We start from the raw sequence: 24,421 nt of genomic DNA, 5'->3' as shown, positions 1-24,421 counted from the left end.
TGGTACTCTAAACATTTAAGCTGGAATCAGCATTAGTGTCTGTGTTGTGACATTGAAGGATATCAAACTAAACTTGAGTCCACTCTAACAAAAAAAACTTAAACTGGGGTTCCAGAGTAGAAACTCTGACCTAATAATCTAGAGGGAGGGTTAACTTGCTTAACTGTTTAATTCCTATAGATCTGAATGAGTACAACACAACTTGACTATGGCCGACATTTATCATTGTCTTTAGACTGTTTTTTGTGTCTAGAAAAGGCGCAAAAAAGGTGCAAGCAGGGTTTATTTGCACTTTTTTTGTGCCTTTTCTGTTCCATAGCAACCAATCAGATTTTTTTTTTTTTTTTAAGCTATTTGGTGTTACGGTTTTGGTAAATGAAAGCTATATAGTGTTTGGTTGCCATGATGTCTTTAACCCCTTAAGGACCATGGACGTATGCGTACGTCTAAGCACCCTGGTAGTTAAGGACCAAGGATGTAAGCGTAACCGGGGTGACTGCTGATATCTGTCAGCATTCACCCCGCGCAAATGCCCAGGGGGGTCATCAGACCCCCCCATGTCGGCGATCGGCGCAAATCGCAAGTGAATTCACACTTGCGATTCCGGGTCATTACGGGTCTATTGTGACCCGGAATATAAGGGGGATCGCGGTTGTCCAAGACACCCACGATCCCCCGAAGGGATAGGAGTGAGGTGGCAGGGGTGCCACCCCTCCTATCCCTGCTATTTTTGGTCTAGACGCGACCACCAATAGCAGGGAAAAGAAGGGGACCGGCGCCGGAGTCCACTTACCCTGCGGGCGAGGCAGCAGGCGACGATCGGTGTCGGAGATCGGCGAACGGCGATGTCGTGCAGCTGGCTCCCTGAAGCCGGTAAGTTGCCTAGCAACATCTGGAGGGCTACAGTCCGAGACCACTATACAGTGGTCTCTATACTGTAGCACTCCAGATGTTGCAAAACTACAACTCCCAGCATGCCCAGACAGCTGTTTGGGCATGCTGGGATTTGTAGTTTTGCAACATCTGGAGTGCTACAGTTTGAGACCACTATACGGTCTCTCTGAACTATAGCCCTCCAGATCTTGCAAATCTACAACTCCTAGCACGCCCACACAACTGTTTGCTGTCTGGGCATGCTGGTATTTGTAGTTTTGCAACATCTGGAGGGCCACAGTTTGCAGTGGTCTCTATACTGTAGCTCTCCAGATGTTGCAAAACTGCAAATACCAGCATGCTGGGAGTTGTAGTTGCGATCCCTCCAGCTGTTGCATAACTACATCTCCCAGCATGCCCTTCGGAGATCAGTACATGCTGGGAGTTGTAGTTTTGCAACAGATGGAGGCACACTGGTTGGAAAATATTGAGTTAGATAACAGAACCAAACTGGAAGGTTTTTCAACCAGTGTGCCTCCAGCTGTTGCAAAAGTACAACTCCCAGCATGCACGGTCTGTCAGTACATGCTGGGAGTTGTAGTTGTGAAACTACTGGAGGTTTGCCCCCCCCCCCCCCCCCATGTGAATGTACAGGGTACATTCACACGGGCAGGCTTACAGTAAGTTTTCTGCTTCAAGTATGAGCTGCGGCAAATTTTTCGCCGCAGCGCAAACTCCTAGCAGGGAACTCACTGTAAACCTGCCAGTGCGAATGTACCCTAAAAACACTACACTACACTAACACATAATAAAGGGTAAAACACTACATATACACCCCCTTACACTGTCCCCCCCCCAAATAAAAATTAAAAACTGCTTGTACGGCAGTGTTTCCAAAACAGAGCCTCCAGCTGTTGCAAAACAACAACTCCCAGCATTTCTGGACAGCCACTGACTGTCCAGGCATGCTGGGAGTTTACCAACAGCTGGAGGCACCCTGTTTGGGAATCACTGGCATAGAATACCCCTATGTCCACCCCTATGCAATCCCTAATTTAGTCCTCAAATGCGCATGGTGCTCTCTCACTTCAGAGCCCTGTCGTATTTCAAGGAAACAGTTTAGGGCCACATATGTGGTATTTCCCTACTCGGGAGAAATTGCACTACAAATTTTGGGCGGCTTTTTCTCCTTTTACCCCTTATGAAAAGTAAAAGTTGGGATCTACACCAGCCTGTTAGTGTAAAAAAAAAAAAATGTTTCACACTAACATGCTGGTGTTGCTCTTTACTTTTTATTTTCACAAGAGGTAAAAGGAAATAAAAGACACCCCAAAATTTGTAACACAATTTCTCCTGAGTACGTAAATACCCCATATGTGGGCGTAAAATGATCTGCGGACGCATAACAAGGCTCAGGAGTGAGAGCGCACCATGTACATTTGAGGCTTAAATTGGTGATTTGCACAGGGGTGGCTAATTTTACAGCGGTTCTGACATAAAAGCAAAAAAATAAATACCCACATGTGCGTATGTAACAAGGGGTACAGTGAGCATTTACACCCCACAGGTGTCTGACAGATTTTTGGAACAGTGGTCTGTGAAAATGAAAAATTTAATTTTTCATTTGCTCAGCCCACTGTTCCAAAGATCTGTCAAATGCCAGTGGGGTGTAAATGCTCACTGCACCCCTTATTAAATTCTGTGAGGGGTGTAGTTTCTAAAATGGGGTCACATGTGGGAAGGTCCACGAGGGGCTTTGTAAACGCACATGGCCCCTGACTTCCATTCCAAACAAATTCACTCTTCAAAAGCTCAATGGAGCTCCTCCTCTTCTGAGCATTGTAGTTCGACCGCAGAGCACTTGACGTCCACACATGGGGTATTTCCAAACTCAGAAGAAATGAGGTTACAAATTTTGGGGGTAATTTTCTCCTATTAGTGAAATTATTTTTTGTTTTTTTCATTTACACATCCAACTTTAACAAAAAGTCGTGAAATACCTGTGAGGTGTTAAGGCTCACTGTACCCCTTCTTACGTTCCTTGAGGGGTGTAGTTTCCAAAATAGTATGCCGTGTGGGTATTTTTGCTGTTCTGGCACAAAAGGGGCTTACTAAATGCAACAAGCCCCCCAAAAACCATTTCAGCAATATTTGCTTTCCAAAAGCCAAATGTGACTCCATCTATTCTGAGCATTGTAGTTCGCCCAAAGAGCATTTTACGTCCTAACATGGGGTATTTCCATTCTCAGAACAGATGGGGTTACAAATTTTGTGGGGCATTTTCTCCCATTACCCTTTATAAAAATGTTAAATTTGGGGAAAAAACTGCGCTTTAGTGAAAAAAAAATGTTCATTTACACATCCGACTTTAACGAAAAGTCGTCAAACACCTTTGGGGTATTAAGGCTCACTGGACCCATTGTTACGTGCCTTGAAGGGTGTAGTTTTCAAAATGGTATGCCATGTGGGGGGGTTTCTGCTCTTCTGGCACCATAGGGGCTTCCTAAATGTGACATGCCCCCGAAAAACTATTTCAGAAAAACACGCTCTCCAAAATCCCACTGTCGCTCCTTCCCTTCTGAGCCCTCTACTGCGCCAGCCGAACACTTGACATCCACATATCCTTACTCAAGAGAAATTGGGTTACAAATTTTGAGAGGATTTTTCTCCTTTTACCCCTTGTAAAAATTCAAAAACTGGGTCTACAAGAACATGCTAGTGTAAAAAAATGAAGATTTTGAATTTTCTCCTTCACTTTTCTGCTATTCCTGTGAAACACCTAAAGGGTTAACACACTTACTGAATGTCATTTTAAATACTTTGAGGGGTGCAGTTTTTATAATGGGGTCATTTGTGGGGTATTTCTAATATGAAGGCCCTTCAAATCCACTTCAAACCTGAACTGGTCCATGAAAAAATCTGATTTTGAAAATTTTGTGAAAAATTGGAAAATTGCTGCTGAACTTTGAAGCCCTCCAAAAGTAAAAACATGTCAACTTTATGATGCAGTCATAAAGTAGACATATTGTATATGTGAATCAATATATCATTTATTTGGAATGTCTATTTTCCTTACAAGCAGAGAGCTTCAAAGTTAGAAAAATGTAAAATTTTTTCATAAAATTTGGGAATTTTTCACCAAGAAATGATGCAAGTATCCACAAAATTTTACCACTAACATAAAGTAGAATATGTCACGAAAAAACAATCTCGGAATCAGAATGAAAAATAAAAGCATCCCATAGTTATTAATGCTTAAAGTGAAAGTGGTCAGATGTGCAAAAAACGCTCTGGTCCTACAGTGAAAATGGCCTGGTCCTTAAGGGGTTAAAAACAAGATGTTTATTGTTTTTTTTTTTTCTTATATTTTTTGTTCCATTTTCTGCACATCATTATATTGACAGACATTTTGCTTCAGCTTCTATTAACAGCATTCTGAGATGTGCTTCACAGCAGGCCCATAGTGGAGGAAATCTGTATACTCGAAATGTTCATTATCTTCTATAGTGGAGTGTCGCAAGCATGTTTTTTGACCTGTTCAGAAGCAGAGAGGGGAAAATAGGGAGCTGTGACAATCACCTTTAATGGGATAGTGGGAATCTTTATTTTTAATGTACAGTGGTTACCGTATATACTCGCGTATAAGCTGAGTTTTTCAGCACGATTTTTCGTGCTGAAAACACCCCCCTCGGCTTATACTCGAGTGAACTCTCCGCCCTCAGTGGTCTTCAACCTGCGGACCTCCAAATGTTTCAAAACTACAACTCCCAGCAAGCCCGGACAGCCATGGGCTGTCCGGGCATGCTGGGAGTTGTAGTGTTTAAAAATCTGGAGGTCCGCAGGTTGAAGACCACTGCCCGGGCCTTCTTCATCATCCAGCCCCCCCTCCCCCCTTTAGTTTTGTACTCTCCTCCGCTCGGCGGGACATTCGGGTGAGCTGGTCCGGGCCATCTGTGCTGCTGGACCGTCCGGTGGGGAGGGATAGTCGTTCCAGGCTGTCCATCTTCACCGGGTGGGCCTCTTCTCCGTGCTTCGCGCCCGGCCCCGGAATAGTGACGTTGCCTTAATGACGACGCACAGATACGTTCATGAGCAACGTCCCTGTGCGTCGTCGTCAAGGCAACGTCATTATTCCGGGGCCGGGCGCAAAGCGCGGAGAAGAGGCCCACCCAGTGAAGATGGACAGCGCGGAACGACTATCCCTCCCCGCAGCACAGATGGCCCTGACCAGCTCACCCGAACGTCCCGCCGAGAGGAGGTGAGTACAAAACTAAAGGGGGGACGGGGGGCTGGATGATGATGAAGGCCCAGGCAGTGGTCTTCAACCTGCAGACCTCCAAATGTTTAAAAACTACAACTCCCAGCAAGCCCGGACAGCCATGGGCTGTCCGGGCATGCTGGGAGTTGTAGTTTTTAAAAATCTGGAGGTCCGCAGGTTGAAGACCACTGCCCGGGCCTTCTTCATCATCCAGCCCCCCCTCCCCCCTTTAGTTTTGTACTCTCCTCCGCTCGGCGGGACATTCGGGTGAGCTGGTCCGGGCCATCTGTGCTGCTGGACCGTCCGGTGGGGAGGGATAGTCGTTCCAGGCTGTCCATCTTCACCGGGTGGGCCTCTTCTCCGCGCTTCGCGCCCGGCCCCGGAATAGTGACGTTGCCTTGATGACGACGCACAGATACGTTCATGAGCAACGTCCCTGTGCGTCGTCGTCAAGGCAACGTCATTATTCCGAGGCCGGGCGCAAAGCGCGGAGAAGAGGCCCACCCAGTGAAGATGGACAGCCCGGAACGACTATCCCTCCCCGCAGCACAGATGGCCCTGACCAGCTCACCCGAACGTCCCGCCGAGAGGAGGTGAGTACAAAACTAAAGGGGGGACGGGGGGCTGGATGATGATGAAGGCCCAGGCAGTGGTCTTCCACCTGCGGACCTCCAGATGTTTCAAAACTACAACTCCCAGCATGCCCGGACAGCCGATGGCTGTCCGGGCATGCTGGGAGTTGTAGTTTTGGAACATCAGGAGGTCCGCAGATTGAAGACCACTGTTAAATCAGACATTGACTAGTGGTGTTGATGAAGGGGGTGGTGTGGGATGATGACAGGGTAATGATGAAGAGGGGGATGATGAAGGGGGAGATGATGACAGGGTAATGATGAAGGGGTAATGATGACAGGGTAATGATGAAGGGGGGATGATGACAGAGTAATGATGAAGGGGGGGATGATGACAGGTGGTGATGATGAGGAGGAGGGTGTTAATGACAGGGGGGGATGATGTATTTCCCACCCTAGGCTTATACTCGAGTCAATAACTTTTACTGGGTTTTTGGGGTGAAATTAGGGGCCTCGGCTTATATTCGGGTCAGCTTATACTCGAGTATATGCGGTACTTAAAGTTATAATATTGTACTGCAACTTAGAAAAAAGGCTATCAGAGCCAATAAGTGCATGTACTTCAGTTTTACAGGGGTTTGCCACTAAAATGCCCACAATCAACTGACGAGAGAAAGTTGTACCAAAACATACATATTAGGGGAGATTTATTAGTCTGAAACCCTAGTTGTCTGGTTTTTCCCATAACAACCAATCACAGCTCAACTTTTGAATCTTAGCAAGCTCTTGTAAAGTGAAAGTTGAGCTGTGATTGGTTGCTCTAGGAAAGAAACAGACAATTAGATAAATCAGGGCCATTATGTATATAGTATACTAATACAATCTTACTTTAGTTGTTGTGTGAGAGGATTGCTTTTCTCTTACTTTTATTTTTTTTGCACAGGTTGAATTTGAAGATGGGTCCCAAATTGTAACAAAGAGAGAGGATATTTACACAATGGATGAAGAACTGCCTAAGAAGATCAAATCTCGTTATGTAAGCATCCTTAGCTTTTATTTTAGCTTTTGTCTTACTCCATGATTGAGTAAAAGTCCTCATTGCAAAGATTCAGTATGCTAATAGTGTATAAAAAAGACCCTGAACATACTCCAGATACCCATTCCACCTACTATATGACACCAAAAGCTTTTCATTTAAAGCTCCACTGTTGTATTCCTGTAATGTTTCCTTACAATAGATTTTAAAAGTATACATCCAGAGTTGGCGCATTCTGCAAGAAAATAAATATAGCCGTTCCCCTCTAGTAGAGCAGAACATGCCTTTTAAACTGAAGATTTTTTTTTTTCACAAGTCTGACTTATAAGAAAACTTTACTTTTATCCCAATTTAGTGGCCAAATATCCATGCATTAAACATTTTGTGAGCAGTTGTCTATATTTAAAAGCTTCCATTTTATTTTGTACATTGAGTCTGAACACCTTTGCAGCTAAATGAAGGTAGAACAAGATCTGTAGCTTGTTACAGAAAACACATATGGTGAAACTTGTTTGTTACTGAGGGTTCAGTTTTTCTAAAATAAAATTGTTGATTGACAGATGGCTGACTTTTTATGTGGTTTTCAGTATATTTCACATATTTATTCCTTCTTTTAGTCCAAAGCTTCAGACATGAAATTTGAAGATGCATTTTATGGGGAAGAAGTCATTAAAGGTGACAGGAAAAGACAGAGAGTGCTCAACGTGAAGTTCAAAAATGAATATGTAGATGATCCTGGATATCGCACATTTCTTAAGAGTTCATTCCAAAAGAAGACCCACAAGGGACAATAACGGACTGTAACCACATGCAATTTAACAGACCTAAGTTTGGAAACATTTGTTACAGCATTTGCACTACATCCATAAAGAAATACGTTGGACTGAAAGGGCATTCTGGCTCAATCTCCTTATCAAATGTTCTGTTTATACATGACATTTACATGCTTGCAGTGGAAACTTAGTAATTGTTGACATTATGTCTTCTGTTAGATAGTGGCCCATAGTATAGCATTCCTTTAAATAATGTTTGGGATATAAAGGGAAAGACTTCAGACTTCTGGCAAGCTCAGGAAACCATGTGCTCCTAAAATATAACCGTGTCTTACCAGCCTTGAAGTCTTTTGAATGTTTTTGGAGATGCCTACAGGTTGTACGCATGTTTATATTGGTGGCACCAGGTACCCATTTAGAAAGGTTATATATACAGACATTGCACTGTATACCCTGCTGATCAAAACTGTTAGCCCTATTAGATCATTGATTTTTTATTCATTGACCTTTTGGTACAGTAGTTATCTTTGTGGCCCTTTATACCATATCATCTCTAGTACCTTTCGTTTTTCCTTAAATATTCTGGTTCATGTAGTTACCTACAGGTAACAGTTATGACGTCTTAAGAAGCATTGACTTGGAAGCTACTTTAGTCACTCAGGGCTACATGTTGTCAGGATACATAAATTGATGTTCTACAACAAAACTGTAAATATGAGTTGTCTTACCAGCATTTATTATGGAAAACATTACAATTCTCATCAGAAAATTTAGTGCACCTGCCATCTGCAAAAACTTTTTATCTAATGTAGATAATAACATTTATATGTATGTTTGTAATATACATTGGTTGAAAAATGTATATTTTGGATAAATAAAATGCTGTCTTGTCCCTTCAGATATTGCCTGTGTGCAGGAAGTGTGGGAGGACCAGCAGGGCTCTGTGCAGTGAGGCTTTGTGATATGCTCCCAGCTCACACAGAAGGCTGATTGACAAGCCAGAAGCCTGCACAGAGCCCTGCTTCTCCTGCTGACACATAGGCAATAGCTGCAGCAGCATTTTTTATTCCAAAATACACACCTTTTTAACAAATGTATATTACCAATATACATATAATGTTATTATCTACATTATGACAGTGCCCATTTAAAGGTCAATATTCTGATTAAAATGTACATATCCATATGTATGCTTGTGCCACATATAGTGATTTTTTTGTGTGGTTTTTTCTTGTATAAGGATTCATATCCCCTTGTTTGAGTGGTCCAGTTCACCTACAGTGCACTTTTCCAATATGCACTCCACATGTATATGTAAGGTTTGTGAAGCAATAAGAAATGTTTTTTTCTGACAAGTGGGGAAATCCTTGTCTTCGGACTATACTTACCACTGTTTTACTTCTGGTTTTACAGAGATTTGTTGAGCAACTAATTCATTTGTATATATCCAATTTCAGAAGCCAAATGAAAAATGGTGAAGAACTCTCATGAATAAAATTATTTAAAGACTATTTTGTTAAGAGTTTCATATTTATTTAATAATTTACAATTTTACTGTCAAAGTGGTATATCCACATCTACATTGAACAACTTTTTAGTTACGTTTTCTTTGTTCATACTGAAATCTCTTTCAAAGATTGTCAGCTTTACTCAGGAATGGCCACTAGTCCTTGGCAAATAAAACTTGATCATATTGCGTTCGAAAATATGATTTCAATTGTTTTGTGAGACATTTGGCTACATAATTTGGCATTATACTAAACTGAAAAGTGTCTAACAACAGAACTGAACATGTTGCACTAGATAAACATGTTGAAAGGCTTTATATATTTCTATTGCACTTATGCTCATTTGAAACAGCAAGAGTGTACTTGAAACTCAAATGTAATGAGAACCGATATGTAAAAAAGTGCTGAGTTAGTTTCCTTGGTATGAACCAGTTGAGGCTGCATTAAATTTTGGTCCAACCACTTCTTAAGGATGGCATCATCCCCTAGTTAACATGGGGTAATGTATGGTAATTAATACATTACTAAAAATGTTTTAAAACAGGTTCTAAAGAGTTGAACAAATATTTACATATTGCTGGAGCCTTAGAAAAATTGAAAAAAAGCTATACTTATCTGGCAGCTCCCATTCAGCACCTTTCAGTCTCCTCATGCGTTTGTCCTCCTGAGAGGAGCAATCTGAGCAGGAACTGCCCAGCTAGCCAATTACTGGCGGCAGAAGACTATCTTGGCTATTGTTTGGCTAAATGTAATTATAGATTTTTATTTTTCTAATGTTTTTTTTTTTTTTGTCAAGCACCAGAATTTAAAGAAACCCTCACTCAGAAAGTAGACATTAGTTCATGGCTTCAAATAACCTAGAGATACAACAGAGAAATGAGAAGTGTGTGGTTTTCAATGTTCCAACACTTTTCAGTTGTTTGCATTTGGTTGTTTTCTTCTAGCAATTCCTCAGTTTCTTTTTTTGTTGTGCATATTACACACTTTTTTCACACATTATGAATTTGATGTCATGTGTACGTACCGTATATCAACCTTTTAATAAACTTGTGCAAAAAACGTTTTTTTTTTTTGTGCATTAAGCAACAGAATATAACAAAATTTTCAATTTACAAATAGCTTTTGATGGGGTAATCTATTTTAATTTTTTAAGCGGTTAGGTATGTGGATAATGTCATTTTTTTTTTCTTTTTAAGGAAAGCTTAGGGTGGAGGGAATAATGACCTTAAAAACTATTTTACTGCACTCTCCCAAGACATTATTACACATTTAATAACCAGCATAGCCAAAATTATTACGCCAAATGCCGACAAAATAACTGTGTGATTTGTACACCTGTATGCATATGTGCCATAAGAAAATCTACCTTGTAAATATCCAAGAACTCCAGCCATTTGTAAATGGGATTACTGGAACTGGTGAAACCACCTACAAGCACAACAATTATTTAAGTATATCTCCCCCACCCCTAATACACACATATACTTTTTATTATTTGTGTGCAATTTCTGTAACTGTATGAAATACATTTTCTTAACTTTAAGCCTTTAGTTAGGTTTCTGCTCCTAAACATTTTTGTCCAAGAAATATTATTGCCTTTTGTTAATTATAAAACTTGTTGAAATAATGTTGGAAAAGAGTTTGACATAATATATTGATGCTTTCCTTTGTTTTCTGTAATTTAAATATTTATGGTTATGAAATGAATTGAAATTTGTGACTCTCTTCTAGTAGATTTTTTTTATTTTCTTTTGTTAAGTTTGGGTGTTTAGCTAAGTTTATAAAATGAACCATTAAAATAATTAAACTGCAAACAGTAGTTATTAGTAGTTTTGATAGGAAATACAAATGATTTAAAATGTGTCTTGAAAATAATATATTTCATTGAATTGACATTCTCTAAGGACGCAAAGTCCTTACTGGAGTTGTACTCTTTTTTTCTACAAGAGAATAAATAATTTTACTATTTTGCCCATCTTGTCACTGTATTTTCTTTTCTATTCATTGATATACAATCTATCTTAAGCTAGCCTTATCATGTATCTAATCCAAACCAGTAAGTGCTATTTGAAAATTATGATGAAAGCTAGAAATATAGAGCTGTTAGTAGATGCACAAATACTGACAAAGAACAAATGGTTGTTTTTTCAGTAGTAAGCTGAGTAGTATATAGGGTTCTGAAAAGCCCCCTTAAACATAGGTTATTAAAAGCCTGACCAATGCAGGGTGAGGTGAAATTTCCTATAAGCATTAGAACTATATAGCTAGTAAAGTGAGAGATGTTCATGCAAATGATTAGTTTTAGTTCACAAAGTCTACAAATCAGAGATGTAGCTAACACTAGGAATATGAAATAAGCATAAGCCGAAAAACATGCCAAAAGGTTTGTATACAGATTGAGATGCCATCTCAAGATGACTCACTTGAGCGGAGAGAATTGCTAGCTGGGCCTGCAGCAGGGACATAACTGGCCAACTAAGCCCTTATACCCTGCGCTCATTTTGCAACAAACACATCATATTATAGATACTCTGGGATAATGTAGAGTATGTGAATACAGTTAGCCAAGTTTTAATCAAATGGATTGGCAATGGACATGTGCCTTGGCGGTAAAAATTCCTCAGGTGATAATGTTTCACTGTGGCTGCTGTGTGTCTGTCCCCTTAATGTCCCTATCTTTATTTGGATCAGGCTTTCAATATAGATTTAGCCAGCCATGCAAAATGCCTCATGAAAGGGATTCTCTTTGCAGAGAGCCAGCAAGAAAGCTCTCATGGTTTGTACCTCCTACCAAATGCTAGATCTCTCCATTGGTACTTCCCAGAAATGCATCTTTCTTAGGGGCATAGTGAGGGGAACGACAGCTGGGAAGGACACTTGCTCTTGGCACAGAGTAGGAGCATGACTTCTGTATCTAAAAGCCCTGTCTTGCCCTCTCTCTTCTGTCTGTTTTTCAGACAGTTTTTCAGACAATTGGAGCTTTTTACCAGTTGTAACATAAGCCAAACAGCTGTCAGGACATTTTTATTATCCACATTGGTTTTCTCCTGTTTCTTGACATTTGCTCCCATAAGATATGTGTTTATCACAAGGAAGATTTAAGATGTTTTAAATGTATTTTTTGTGGATATTGTCCCAATCAGAGAGGTTAATAGAAACTTCATGCTGATCAATTTTCAACTTCCACACTATTTCTTAGTTGTCCTTTAACTTTCACCTTTGATGTATGGTCAGATTTATTGGTTAACCTCTTAAGGACTCAGCGGTTTTCAGTTTTTGCATTTTCGTATTTTCCTCCTTACCTTTTAAAAATCATAACCCTTTAAATTTTCCACCCAAAAATCCATAATATGTCTTATTTTTTGCACCACCAATTCTACTTTGTAGTGACATTAGTCATTTTACCCAAAAATCCAGGTCGAAATGGAAAAAAAAATCATTGTGCAACAAAATTGAAGAAAAAAACACCATTTTATAATTTTGGTAAAATTGACACCTTATCATTATTCTGTATTCCATATGGTTAAAATGATACCTACTTATATAGGTTTGATTTTGTCATACTTCTGGAAAAAATCATAACTACATGCAGGAAAATGTATATGTTTAAAAATGTCCTCTTCTGACCCCTCTAACTTTTTTATTTTTCCGCGTATGGGGCGGTATGAGGGCTCATTTTGCGCCGTGATCTGAAGTTTTTATCGGTGCCATTTTTGTTTTGATCTGACTTTTTGATCATTTTTTGTATAAAAAGTGACCAAAAATATGCTATTTTGGACTTTGGAATTTTTTTAAGTGTACAACATTGACCGTGCAGTTTAATTAATGATATATATTTATAGTTTGGACATTTACGCAATACCACATATGTTTATTTTTATTTACATAGTTTTTTATTGGAAAAGGGGGGTGATTCTGACTTTTTTTGGGAAGGGGTTAAATCACATTTATGTACACTTTTTTTCACTTATTATTTTTTGCAATGTTATAGCCCCCATAGGGGGCTATAACATTGTATACACTGATCTCTTACTGTTCACTACCGTGCAATAGCATGGCATTGATGTTATCGGTGCTTGACTGCTCCTACTTGGATCTCGGGCACGGAGCAGTCATTCCACGATCGGACATGCAGAAAGCAGGTAGGGATCCTCCTGGTGCCCTGCCAGCTGTTAGGGATGCCACGATTTCGCCATGGCGGTCCCGAACAGCCCGACTGAGCTGCCGGGATGCTTTCAGTTTCACTTCAGACGCAGCCGTCAACTTTGATCGCTGTGTCTGAAGGGTTAATACTGGGCATCACTGCAATCGGTGATGTCCGGTATTAGCCACGCGTCCCGGCTGTTGATGGCCGCCAGGACGACCCGATATGACGCGGGGTCACCGCGTGGCCCCGCTTTATATTACCGGAGTTGGCACAGGACGTAAATATACGTCCTGCGTCCTTAAGGAGTTAATATTAACCCCTTGAGGACACTGTTTTTGCCTTCTCTTTCAGTTTTCATCTACAGTGCCATATGAGGGCTTGTTTTATGTGGAACCATTTGTACTTTGTAATGACATCACTCATTTTACCACAAAATGTATGGTGATACCCCCAGAAAATGAGGAGTGAAATAAAAACAAAACACAATTTTGCAACTTTTCATTTTTTTTGGGGGGGGGGGGGCGGCTTGTTCCTGTGCAATGTACTTTTTTGTATTTATTCTGTTGGTCAATATGCAATAAGAAAGATCTCATTTTATTTAAAAAAAATCACTTTTTGTAAGAAAATAAGTATGCTTATAATGGGGGATCATAAACCTCTTTTAAAAGTTTGGACAATTCTGCATGTAGCGAATTTAAATGTATATTAGGAAAGGAGAGGTTATGTCTATTTTTTTTAAAACTTCTTTTATTTATTACACTTTTTTTTATTGCCACTATTACATGCAATCTTTTGATTTTGCTTCAAACTTTCATATCGTGGCTAGGATGAACTTGCACATCCTGTGCCATTTAGGAGTTAAAGCTAGTCACACACTAAAGATTTAAGTTGGCTGAACCCAACAAATTCAGTAGCATCAGCTGACTATGTAATGTGTATGGGGGACTTCTCAATCAAATGTACCTGATTCTTTTGTTCTGGGGGGCGAGGACCTTGCCACCAGAGGTATTTGGCATTCATCATTGAAGGAATATGCACACTTAGCTGAGACAAGTAGAGATGAGCGAACTTACAGTAAATTCGATTCATCACGAACTTCTCGGCTCGGCAGTTGATGACTTATCCTGCGTAAATTAGTTCAGCTTTCAGGTGCTCCGGTGGGCTGGAAAAGGTGGATACAGTCCTAGGAGACTCTTTCCTAGGAATGTATCCACCTTTTCCAGCCCACCGGAGCACCTGAAGGCTGAACTAATTTACGCAGGATAAGTCATCAACTGCCGAGCCGAGAAGTTTGTGACGAATCAAATTTACTGTAAGTTCGCTCATCTCTAGAGACAAGCAGTCATATGTTTGTAAGGATTGAAAAAGATGATAGTACATTTGGTGGCTTATTGCAAACTCCTATCAGTATTTTTTATTGTTTTTTTCTTTTCTTTATTTCCCAGGAATATCTGGGAAGAACTCGTCAAAACCTGTGTAGAGGAAGAGTGGTGCAACTGATCAGATTGCTTCTTCATTTTTAAAAAGGTCCTTCAAAAATGAAAGAAGCTATCTAATTGGTTGATATGGACAACTGCACCACTCTTCCTCTACACAGGTTTTGGTAAATCTTGCCCCATGATCATCTTCTTTGGTGTGGCTCTAAGAACTCAAAGCCCTTATTCCTATTCCAGATTTTAGAGCCCTTGTTTCCTCCCTAATCTCTCACTGCCTCTCTGGTGAGGAATGGGGTATAGGTCCTATTTGGGAAAATACCACATTAGGGTTTGTTCACATTTGCCCAAAATTCTAATAAATGATCAATTCTGTAAAGTCATGATGATGCAACTCTTTTTGTCTTTATTGTGGTTCAACTAGGCACATGGGTTTTCTGAAATTACTAAAAATATTGTGCCATAAAGGTAGCATTGTGAAGTGGTTTTCCTAACACATTTTGATAAGATAAAAAAATAATAAAATATAGCAACACTTACAATCACAATGCACTTCTATATTTACAACATTGATAGAATGGATGTGTCCTAAAAAAAAAGGGGATCTGTGCTTTACCTATAACTTTTCATCTTTGACACAAACTGTATTGCCAAATTCATAGTTGAAATTTTTGTCCTGTAAAACATTGCATTGAGTCCGACACTTGTAACCAGCGCTAGAAACCAACTTCTGAACCGTTTAAAGCTTTTGCACTACAACATTGTCTCTAGATTTAGTTTTATCAGTGCGGCCTCTTACACAATCGGTGAATTGGGCAGCGATATCTGAGAAGCTGATGCTATAGTACACTTGCTCAAAATCTCAATAGGTAGCACTGTATGCAAAAACAACTCTACCGGGCATTATCAATACATGAGCAACAAGAGCTTGGGAGAGAGGCTAGGACTGAAGATTTACTGTAGCATATCCAGTAAGAAGCCCCTTATTGGGCTCCACCCTTGTCTTCCACATCTGGGCATTGGGTCCAGCAATTATGGGGAAAAAAAAAAAGCATGTGTCCCACATTTATATGCAAAATTGATACCGTATATACTTGAGTATAAGCAGAGTTTTTCAGCACGGTTTTTCGTTCTGAAAACGCCCCCTTCGGCTTATACTCGAATGAAAAAAAAATTAAAATTTGCTTCAGGCATTCCGGTGGGAGGGTGTTCCGGTCTGTCCATATTCACTGCAGGGACCATCCGCATACTGATGGGGAGGGTGAGCCGGTCCCAGACTAGTGATGCTGCAACACAGGGACATCCAAGCGCAGGGACACCCCTGACATCACGGATGTCTGCTGCACACGGACATCTCTGCGCGGCGGTGTCAATGCAGCGTCACTAGTCTGGGGCTGGTCCGCATACCGGTGGGGAGGGTGAGCCGGTCCGGGCCGTCCATATTCACCAGGAGGCCCTCTTCTCCGCTCCAGGCCGACCCTGGACTAGTGATGCTACATTGACGATGACACGCAGGGACGTCCGTGCACAGCAGATGTCCGTGCGCAGGGACGCCCCTAACGTCCCGTATGTCTGCTTCGCATCGCTGTCCCTGCGCGAAGGTGTCAATGTAACTAGTCCAGGGCTAGTACGGAGCGGAGAAGAGGGCCTCCCGGTGAAGATGGATGGCCTAGACTGGCTCGCCCTCCCCAGCGGTATGCGGATGGTCCCTGCAGCTACTAGTTAACAGAAAAGGACAGAGAGAGCAACAACTGGGGAGGTGAGTAGACAACGAAAGGGGGGTCTGGATGACGACAGGGGGGATATTGACGGGGTGATGATGACAGGGGGTGATGATGATGGGGGGACGATGACAGGGGGGTCTGGATGATGATGAGATGATGACGGGGTGATGATGATGGGGTGGTCAGAATGATGATAGGGGGATGATGACAGGAGGGGATGATGTATTTCCCACCCTAGGCTTATACTTGAGTCAATAAGTTTTCCTAGGTTTTTGTAGTGAAATTAGGGGCCTCGGCTTATATTCGGGTCGGCTTATATTCGAGTATATACGGTACTTCTTGTTAAGTTCACGTTCTCAACCTGATTGTGTAAACATTTCAGAACATATTTGAGTTCAGCCTTATTAGATATACATTGTTTATGTCCACATATAATAAAAATGGTAGAAACCTCTGCTGTGTCATCGTGGTAGTTCTCTGTGACCAGTCCACTGTTGGAGGACATGATCATTTACTGAGTTCTCTGATTGTTCTCATATAACTGTATTGTGACTGCTGTCTTTATTGACAAAACTGCACATGTACCTCTTAATGTTTTAGGGATGCCTATGCACAAGAATCCAAGACATGCCTAACATCACTTAAAAAGAAGGTGGTAATGGAATAAATATACAACACACATGCATGAGTGATATGATCTTAGTTTCTTTCTATAATAAATTCCGATATTTTTTACTCATGAGCATACAGTTTTCAGTTGGGCTAAAGCAAATGTTTTGTAAGCCCCTGGCGAAGTTAATAGCTGAATGACCAGACTGCTGAAGCTTTTTCCCCTGACACCACAATTGTAGTTTTAATTTCTTTGTGTTATATTGGCTGCTTTTTTGTACCATGAAATCACTTAAAGTCCCTATCGTCTCTAAAAGTTGCTTAGCTGTGACAATTGTAATGTACTTCTAATTGAACTCAGAAGGAGTTGCATGGTATGTTTAAAAACACTAGCAGCAGTTTGACTGATAAGCTGGATGCCTGCCACTTATCATTTGCTATCTGTGCAGAATACAGCACAGACCTTTCCTACTTAGCTTTTCCACCCATGCAGAAAAAATACAGCAGAGTGTTATGCTTCCTGCTGCTGTTTGGAATGTGCTCATTTTTTTGGTTTTACTCTCGAAAAGTTGGAAATATTATTACCAATTTTATGTGACACAAACGTAAACTTCTACTGGGTGGTTTAAAGGATCACTAAACTGCAAAGCTGAATTTGTTAGATCTAAACCATAAAGGTAAAAAAAAAAGTTGCATGTACCAAACATTTAACTACAGCTGAGTTAAAAATGTAAAGAATTACAACCCCACAGAATTACAGACAGTTGAAGTCCCTTCCACATCTATAATACAATGTCCTAAAGGGATCTCCTGCCTGTAAAAATAGTAGTTTGTAAGCACTCCATGATAACAGAGGTTCACTGCATCCTTTTTATTCTTTGTCTTTCACATTAATGTCCATAGGACTAATGAGCTGTGACTAATGAGTCATGCTTGTTAGTACCAGTTTTCTTTATTGATACTGGAAAGTTTAGCCGTGCTCAATTTTTTTTTACAGCATTCAGCATAGATACATGGGCAATTGTATTGTTAGATTTGTTTTGAGTGTATTTAAACAGGGTTGACGCCCATTTCCTGGCAAGCCCTGAGAAAGCACAGAACCGATCAAAACGGACATAGGCTGAAGGGAAATATGGAGCGCCATAACAACACCCAATAATATTATTTACATCCCCTTACCTCCTTTTCACACCCCTTAACGACAATGAATATAAATGTATGTCCTGATGCACTGGGACTTCGCGCACCAGGACGTACATTTATGCCCTGTACACGACGTGAGCATCGGAGCAGCTGCTGTCTGCACCCAGGGACCCACTGCTAATGGTGGACATCAGCGATCGCGCTGATGTCCGCCCTTAACCCATCAAATGCCATGATCAAAATTGATTACCGCATCTGTAGCAATGCAGCCATTCTAAGGGATGATGAGATTTGGCACGGCTGCGGGGATCCGATCATCCAAGATGGCGGACAGAGGTTCCCTCACCTGCTTCCGCTGCTCTCACACTGATCAGTGCAATGCATATGCATACTTAAAAAAAGCCCCTCCCCCAATAAATATTTTAACTGCCCCTTTTTCCCATTTTACTCAAAAAAGCATAAAACAATTTGAACATATTTAGTAGAGATGAGCGAACTTACAGTAAATTCGATTCGTCACGAACTTCTCGGCTCGGCAGTTGATGTCTTTTCCTGCATAAATTAGTTCAGCTTTCAGGTGCTCCGGTGGGCTGGAAAAGGTGTGGATACAGTCCTAGGAAAGAGTCTCCTAGGACTGTATCCACCTTTTCCAGCCCACGGGAGCACCTGAAAGCTGAACTAATTTATGCAGGAAAAGGCATCAACTGCCGAGCCGAGAAGTTCGTGACTAATCAAATTTACTGTAAGTTCGCTCATCTCTAATATTTAGTATATGCACATACGTCAATGTCCAAACTTTCAAAATATATTGTTGATGATCCTGTATGGTGAACGGTGTAAACAGAAAAAAAAAAGTCAAATTGCTGCTTTTTGACCACATCACATCCCATAAAATTTAAATTAAAAGTCATCAAAAAGTCACATATAAAAGTCACATAAAAGTGGTACCAATAAAAGCTTCAGATCACGACTCAATAATGAGCCCATATATAACCCTGTATACGGAAAAATGAGAGAGCTAGAGGGGTCAGCGTGATTTAAAACATACAAATTTTGCTTAAAAACTTTGCTTATTTTTAAAAGCAGTATAATAATAGTGAAGCCTGTAAATATGAGTATCATTTTTGCAATAAAGTGCACTGTGTGAATACGAAATCCTTCAAAATGTGCAAACTTGGGTTTTTCTTTTCAATTTCTACACAAAGTAATATGTTTTTTTGTTGTGATGTACATTTTATAAAATGTACATTTAAAATAAAGGTGTCATTACAAAGTACAATTGGTCATGCAAAAAACAAGCTCTTATATGATAGAAAAGGTTATGGATTTTAGAAGGCAAGGAGGAAGCAAAGAAAACACAAAAATGAAATTGGCTGTGTCCTTAAGGCCAAAATGGGCTTAAGGGGTTCACCTAACACTCACAGCAACTTATTGCAGTAAATTTCCCAGCCATCTGACCATTCAGTGAAATGTACAGATAGCCAAACACGTAGTAAAAACCCAATATCTTGGGAACATGGGTAGCAAAAAAGGAAAAACAGTGTTGAAATTAGTATACTAGATGTCTGACACATTCCAAAGCTACACCAACCCAGGAGCCAATTTTGGTCCAGAAGCTATGGTATCATCGGGGGCACACCATCCATGAGGTGTGGTGAGCTCTTTGCCTCAGGAGGTATCCGTTCCAGACTGCAGGGGCAGCAATTTGTTGATGAGTCTCAAGCCATAACTATCCCCATCCTGGAGTTGTCTCTCTTCCATAAATGCTGCACCTAAATGTATATACAGTTAGGATCAGGGCCGGGAAAAGTTATATGGGTGCAATAGGTAGAAAAGACAGGGAGGCTGAAGGAGTCTGAATCGGACTGAGAGGTCTAAAAGGAACCAAAAGGTCTGGAGGGGGGCAGATGGGTGTGAAGAGGATGGAGGAGTTTGGTGAGGACAGTGGGGTCTAGAAAAGGACAGGGGTCTAAAGAGAGACAGAAGAATTTGAAGGTGAACAGAGGAATCCAGAGGAGACGGGGTCTGGAAGAAGGGGAGTAGAGGTGTCTGGAGGCAGGACATGTTTTCATATGTAGGGCCAATACTCTAAAGACTTCCTCACCCTGCTTTGGCAACTTTTGATTACGTATCACAGAGTTTTGCTTATTTCAGCAACTATGAAGATTACATATATAAGAAGAAGGGAAACCATGGGTAAAATGTCCTGAATCATTGCTGAACTAAACAGAATTTTGTGATAAGAGGACAGGACCAGCTAGAGAAAGAGCTTTGTATCTGCTCCTCCCTTCCCCAAAGCATGCCTTGGCCTGATGAGAAGCATTGAGTAAACAGCTGACCTCAGAACTCTAAGGATTGGCATTGTCTAGGTCCAGAGGCGAAACAGAGCAGCTACAAGCCCAGAGTCCTGTCAATTAGAGAACTCCTTTAGACTTATACTGGCTTAGTGCTGTGCTGCCTGCTCCTGTTCAATGTATTAAATGCAGAAGCAAGGTGGAACTTGTCTGTGTATAGTCAGAGACTCTCTTTGTTTTTGTGTGACTGTGAGTTGGCAGGGATAAGTTGCACCAGCCACACAGAGGTACCACGGGGACACAAACAATTAAATGAGCATAATTTAGATTGCGCCTCCTGCCTATACCCTGCCTATACTTGGTAGAGCCCATAAACCATTGCTTTCCTTTGCTTACCCTTTGTCCTGGGGCAGTTGTGTTATTGTAACATTCAATGCTAGTCACTGCTAGGTCTTACTTGTTTTGTAATCTTGAAATATTTGATCTATTTAATCTTGTGAATCCACCCAGTTACTATTTTTTGCCATACATCAATAATAACATGGCTGCCTTGTGTATTTTCTTCTTCTTACCTTGTGTATCCTTTTTTTGAAAGAGTAAACACCCACAGCTACATTGCATTACCAATTCATCTGCTGCTGCATCATTTTCAATCTAACAATTATGTAAAAAAAAAAACAGTGTAAACAAAATAACGTAAAGGTGTTGAAAAATTCTTATATTTCTAGACATCTTTCTTTGTCACAGGTAGGTGCCAGGTTGCTGCATGTGGTTTGTTCCTGTATAAAACCTGTCCATCTGTATCACTTTGCTGCCATGTCAAAGTGTGAAGTGGAGTTAGCTGTTCTTTTGCTTTGCCTGCTGCTTCTTCCGGAAGGTAGAATTAAGTATTACTGGCAACAATATCAGCAAAAATGTCAAACTTAGTCTCAAAATCAAATATCTGCACAGAGGTGTGAAAAAACGAGAAATTAGAACAAGAACAGCATAGTGAAGTAGAGGAAGAGCTGAACTGTATGTGCTGTGGAAATTTCTGCTTTCATCTTTGGCTTATTTTTTATTTTATTTTTTGGATCATTTAAGAAAAAATAAAGCAATTGTGAATGTTCCTGATATACAGTAATCAGAAAGAGAAAACACACCCTCTTTGAATTCTATAGTTTCACATATCAGGACATAATAAAAAAAAATCTGGCTCTTAGAAGGTCCTAAAAATAAGTAAACACAACCTCAGATGAACAAGAACACATGACAATTTCCACAGTGTCATTATTTATTTAACAAAATCTAGGTCAAAATGCAGAAGCACCTGTCAGCCCAAATGAGTTTTTTGACACCTGTGTTCACTCTTTCCATTTGAAAGCCTAGATGATTTGTAACATTTAGGTAAGTCACTTTATTTACTAAAATGACACCTTTAGCCAGAAAAAAAAACTTGGCCACCAGATTTTGTCACATCCCTGCAATCTGCTGTCCACTGACTGTTGCTAGGGGAATTCTATCTCTAGCATTAGACAGATCAAAATGGGGCACAGGAATGTGGAATGGAGCTTAGCTAGTGCTAAGGGAGAGGGAGGAATTCTGGACTTGCATGCAATCATCATGCCCAAAAAGTAAATCAAAACTGTCTTTTCATTTGTTACCATTTATTCAGTTCCAGGTATGAGTCCTACAGTCAAATAGTTCCCCCCATAAGTGGAAAAATGAGATTAGTTGTATGGAGGGGGCTCTCGGGCTCAAGAGCCCAAAGATCTCCACTCTGAAGGGTTAATGTAACAAAACCATGCAAGTGTATACATTTTTTTTTTAAATGCACTTTAACAAGGTAATACAATTGTTTTTAATATTATTAATAATGTGTGATTGTCATTATAAAACTATCCAAAAGTTTTACATGTTAAATCTCCTTCAAATTGTTTCAGTAAATGGAAAGCATTGTTGATGGTAAGGAGTCACACAACAAATAATTGAAATACAAAAGGAGAAAGAAAATAGGCAGACATTAACATGTCAGGAGGCAGCAATCAGAAACATCACATAACTATTAAGTAACAATAACTTCCATGTCGGGCCAACAGGCATTTGAAACATATCAGTGTATTTGTGCTAGCACGGCTTCTGGGGACAGCTACAATGTTGATGTTGATTGTGTTGACAGCGTACTGCAATGTTAAATTGCTGTTCTTGCAAGTGGATTGACAATAAAATGTTTCATCTCCGCTACTTTGTAACCAATGACACATTTGCAAAAGCACAAAGTATGATCTGCTTTATTTCACTGATAGAGAGGACTAGAACTGTTGCCCTCAGTATTAAAGTATTTTTTTTATTTTCCATTGCGTTTACAATATTTTAAAGAAAAAAAAAAGATAAAATTAGCATTTGCACATAGCGTTTTAGAAAAGTTTGATAATGTAGTTGCCAACCAAAAAGCCTCTTTAAAAACATGACACAAAATTTATACTTAACCCCTTAAGGACTGAGTATTTTTTGAACATCTGACCACTGTCACTTTAAACATTAATAACTCTGGAATGCTTTTACTTATCGTTCTGATTCTGAGATTGTTTTTTTCGTGACATATTCTACTTTAACTTAGTGGTACATTTTTGTGGTACCTTGCATCCTTACTTGGTGAAAAATCCCCAAATTTGATCAAAAAAAGGAAAATTTTGCATTTTTCGAACTTTGAAGCTCTCTGCTTGTAAGGAAAATGGATATTCAAATGAAATTTTTGCATCATGAAATTTATGAGTTTTTACTTTTGGAGGACATCAGAAGGCTTAAAAGTTCAGCAGCAATTTTGAAAATTTTCACAAAATTTTCAAACTCACTATTTTTCAGTAACCAGTTCAGTTTTGAAGTGGATTTGAAGGGTCTTCATATTAGAAATACCCCACAAATGACCCCATTATAAAAACTGCACCCCCCAAAGTATTCAAAATGACATTCAGTAAGTGTTTTAACCCTTTAGGTGTTTCACAGGAATAGCAGCAAAGTGAAGGAGAAGATTCAAAATCTTCATTTTTTACACTCGCATGTTCTTGAAGACCCAATTTTTTAATTTTTGCAAGGGGTAAAAAGGAGAAAATTTTTACTTGTATTTGAAACCCAATTTCTCTCGAGTAAGGACATACCTCATATGTCCATGTAAAGTGTTCGGCGGGCACAGTAGAGGGCTCAGAAGGGAAGGAGCGACAAATGGTTTTTGGGGGGCATGTCACCTTTAGGAAGCCCCTATGGTGCCAGAACAGCAACAAAAAAAAAACACATGGCATACCATTTTGTAAACTAGACCCCTTGGGGAACATAACAAGGGGTAAAGTGAACCTTAATACCCCACAGGTGATTCACGACTTTTGTATATGTAAAAAAAAAATATATATATATATATATACATATATATATTTTACCTAAAATGCTTGGTTTCCCAAAAATGTTACATTTTTTAAAAGGGGAATAGCAGAAAATACCCCCCAAAATTTGAAGCCCAATTTCTCCCGATTAAGAAAATACCCCATATGGGGTGAAAAGTGCTCTGCTGGTGCACTACAGGTCTCAGAAGAGGAGTCACATTTGGCTTTTTGAAAGCAAATTTTGCTCTGGGGGCATGCCGCATTTAGGAAGCCCCTATGGTGCCAGAACAGCAAAAAAAAAAAAACACATGGCATACCATTTTGGAAACTAGACCCCTCAGGAAACGTAACAAGGGGTAAAGTGAACCTTAATACCCCACAGGTGATTCACGACTTTTGAATATGTAAAAAACATTTTTTTTTTACCTAAAATGCTTGGTTTCCCAAAAATTTTACATTTTTAAAAAGGGTAATAGCAGAAAATACCCCCCAAAATTTGAAGCCCAATTTCTCCCGATTCAGAAAACACCCCATATGGGGGTGAAAAGTGCTCTGCTGGCGCACTACAGGTCTCAGAAGAGAAGGAGTCACATTTGGCTTTTTGAAAGCAAATTTTGCTCTGGGGGCATGCCGCATTTAGGAAGCCCCTATGGTGCCAGAACAGCAAAAAAAAAAAAACACATGGCATACCATTT

At 40.1% G+C, this 24,421-nt stretch overlaps 1 protein-coding gene across 2 annotated transcripts in view; it reads left to right on the top strand.

The window, feature by feature from the left end:
• The window catches only part of KDM4C (lysine demethylase 4C), a 459,478-nt gene extending 448,491 nt beyond the window's left edge, over positions 1-10,987 (top strand). For both annotated transcript variants that reach the window (XM_056521848.1, XM_056521837.1), the window contains 2 exons: positions 6,647-6,739; positions 7,357-10,987. In XM_056521848.1, the coding sequence (XP_056377823.1) occupies positions 6,647-6,739; positions 7,357-7,533 (270 nt within the window). In that variant the 3' untranslated portion in view covers positions 7,534-10,987. The remainder of the gene's footprint in view (positions 1-6,646; positions 6,740-7,356) is intronic.
• The last annotated feature ends 13,434 nt before the right edge of the window (positions 10,988-24,421 follow it).

This window comes from Hyla sarda, chromosome 1 (assembly GCF_029499605.1).
Source record: "Hyla sarda isolate aHylSar1 chromosome 1, aHylSar1.hap1, whole genome shotgun sequence".
Taxonomy (NCBI): domain Eukaryota; kingdom Metazoa; phylum Chordata; class Amphibia; order Anura; family Hylidae; genus Hyla; species Hyla sarda.
This window is presented reverse-complemented; position numbering and strand designations above follow the sequence as displayed.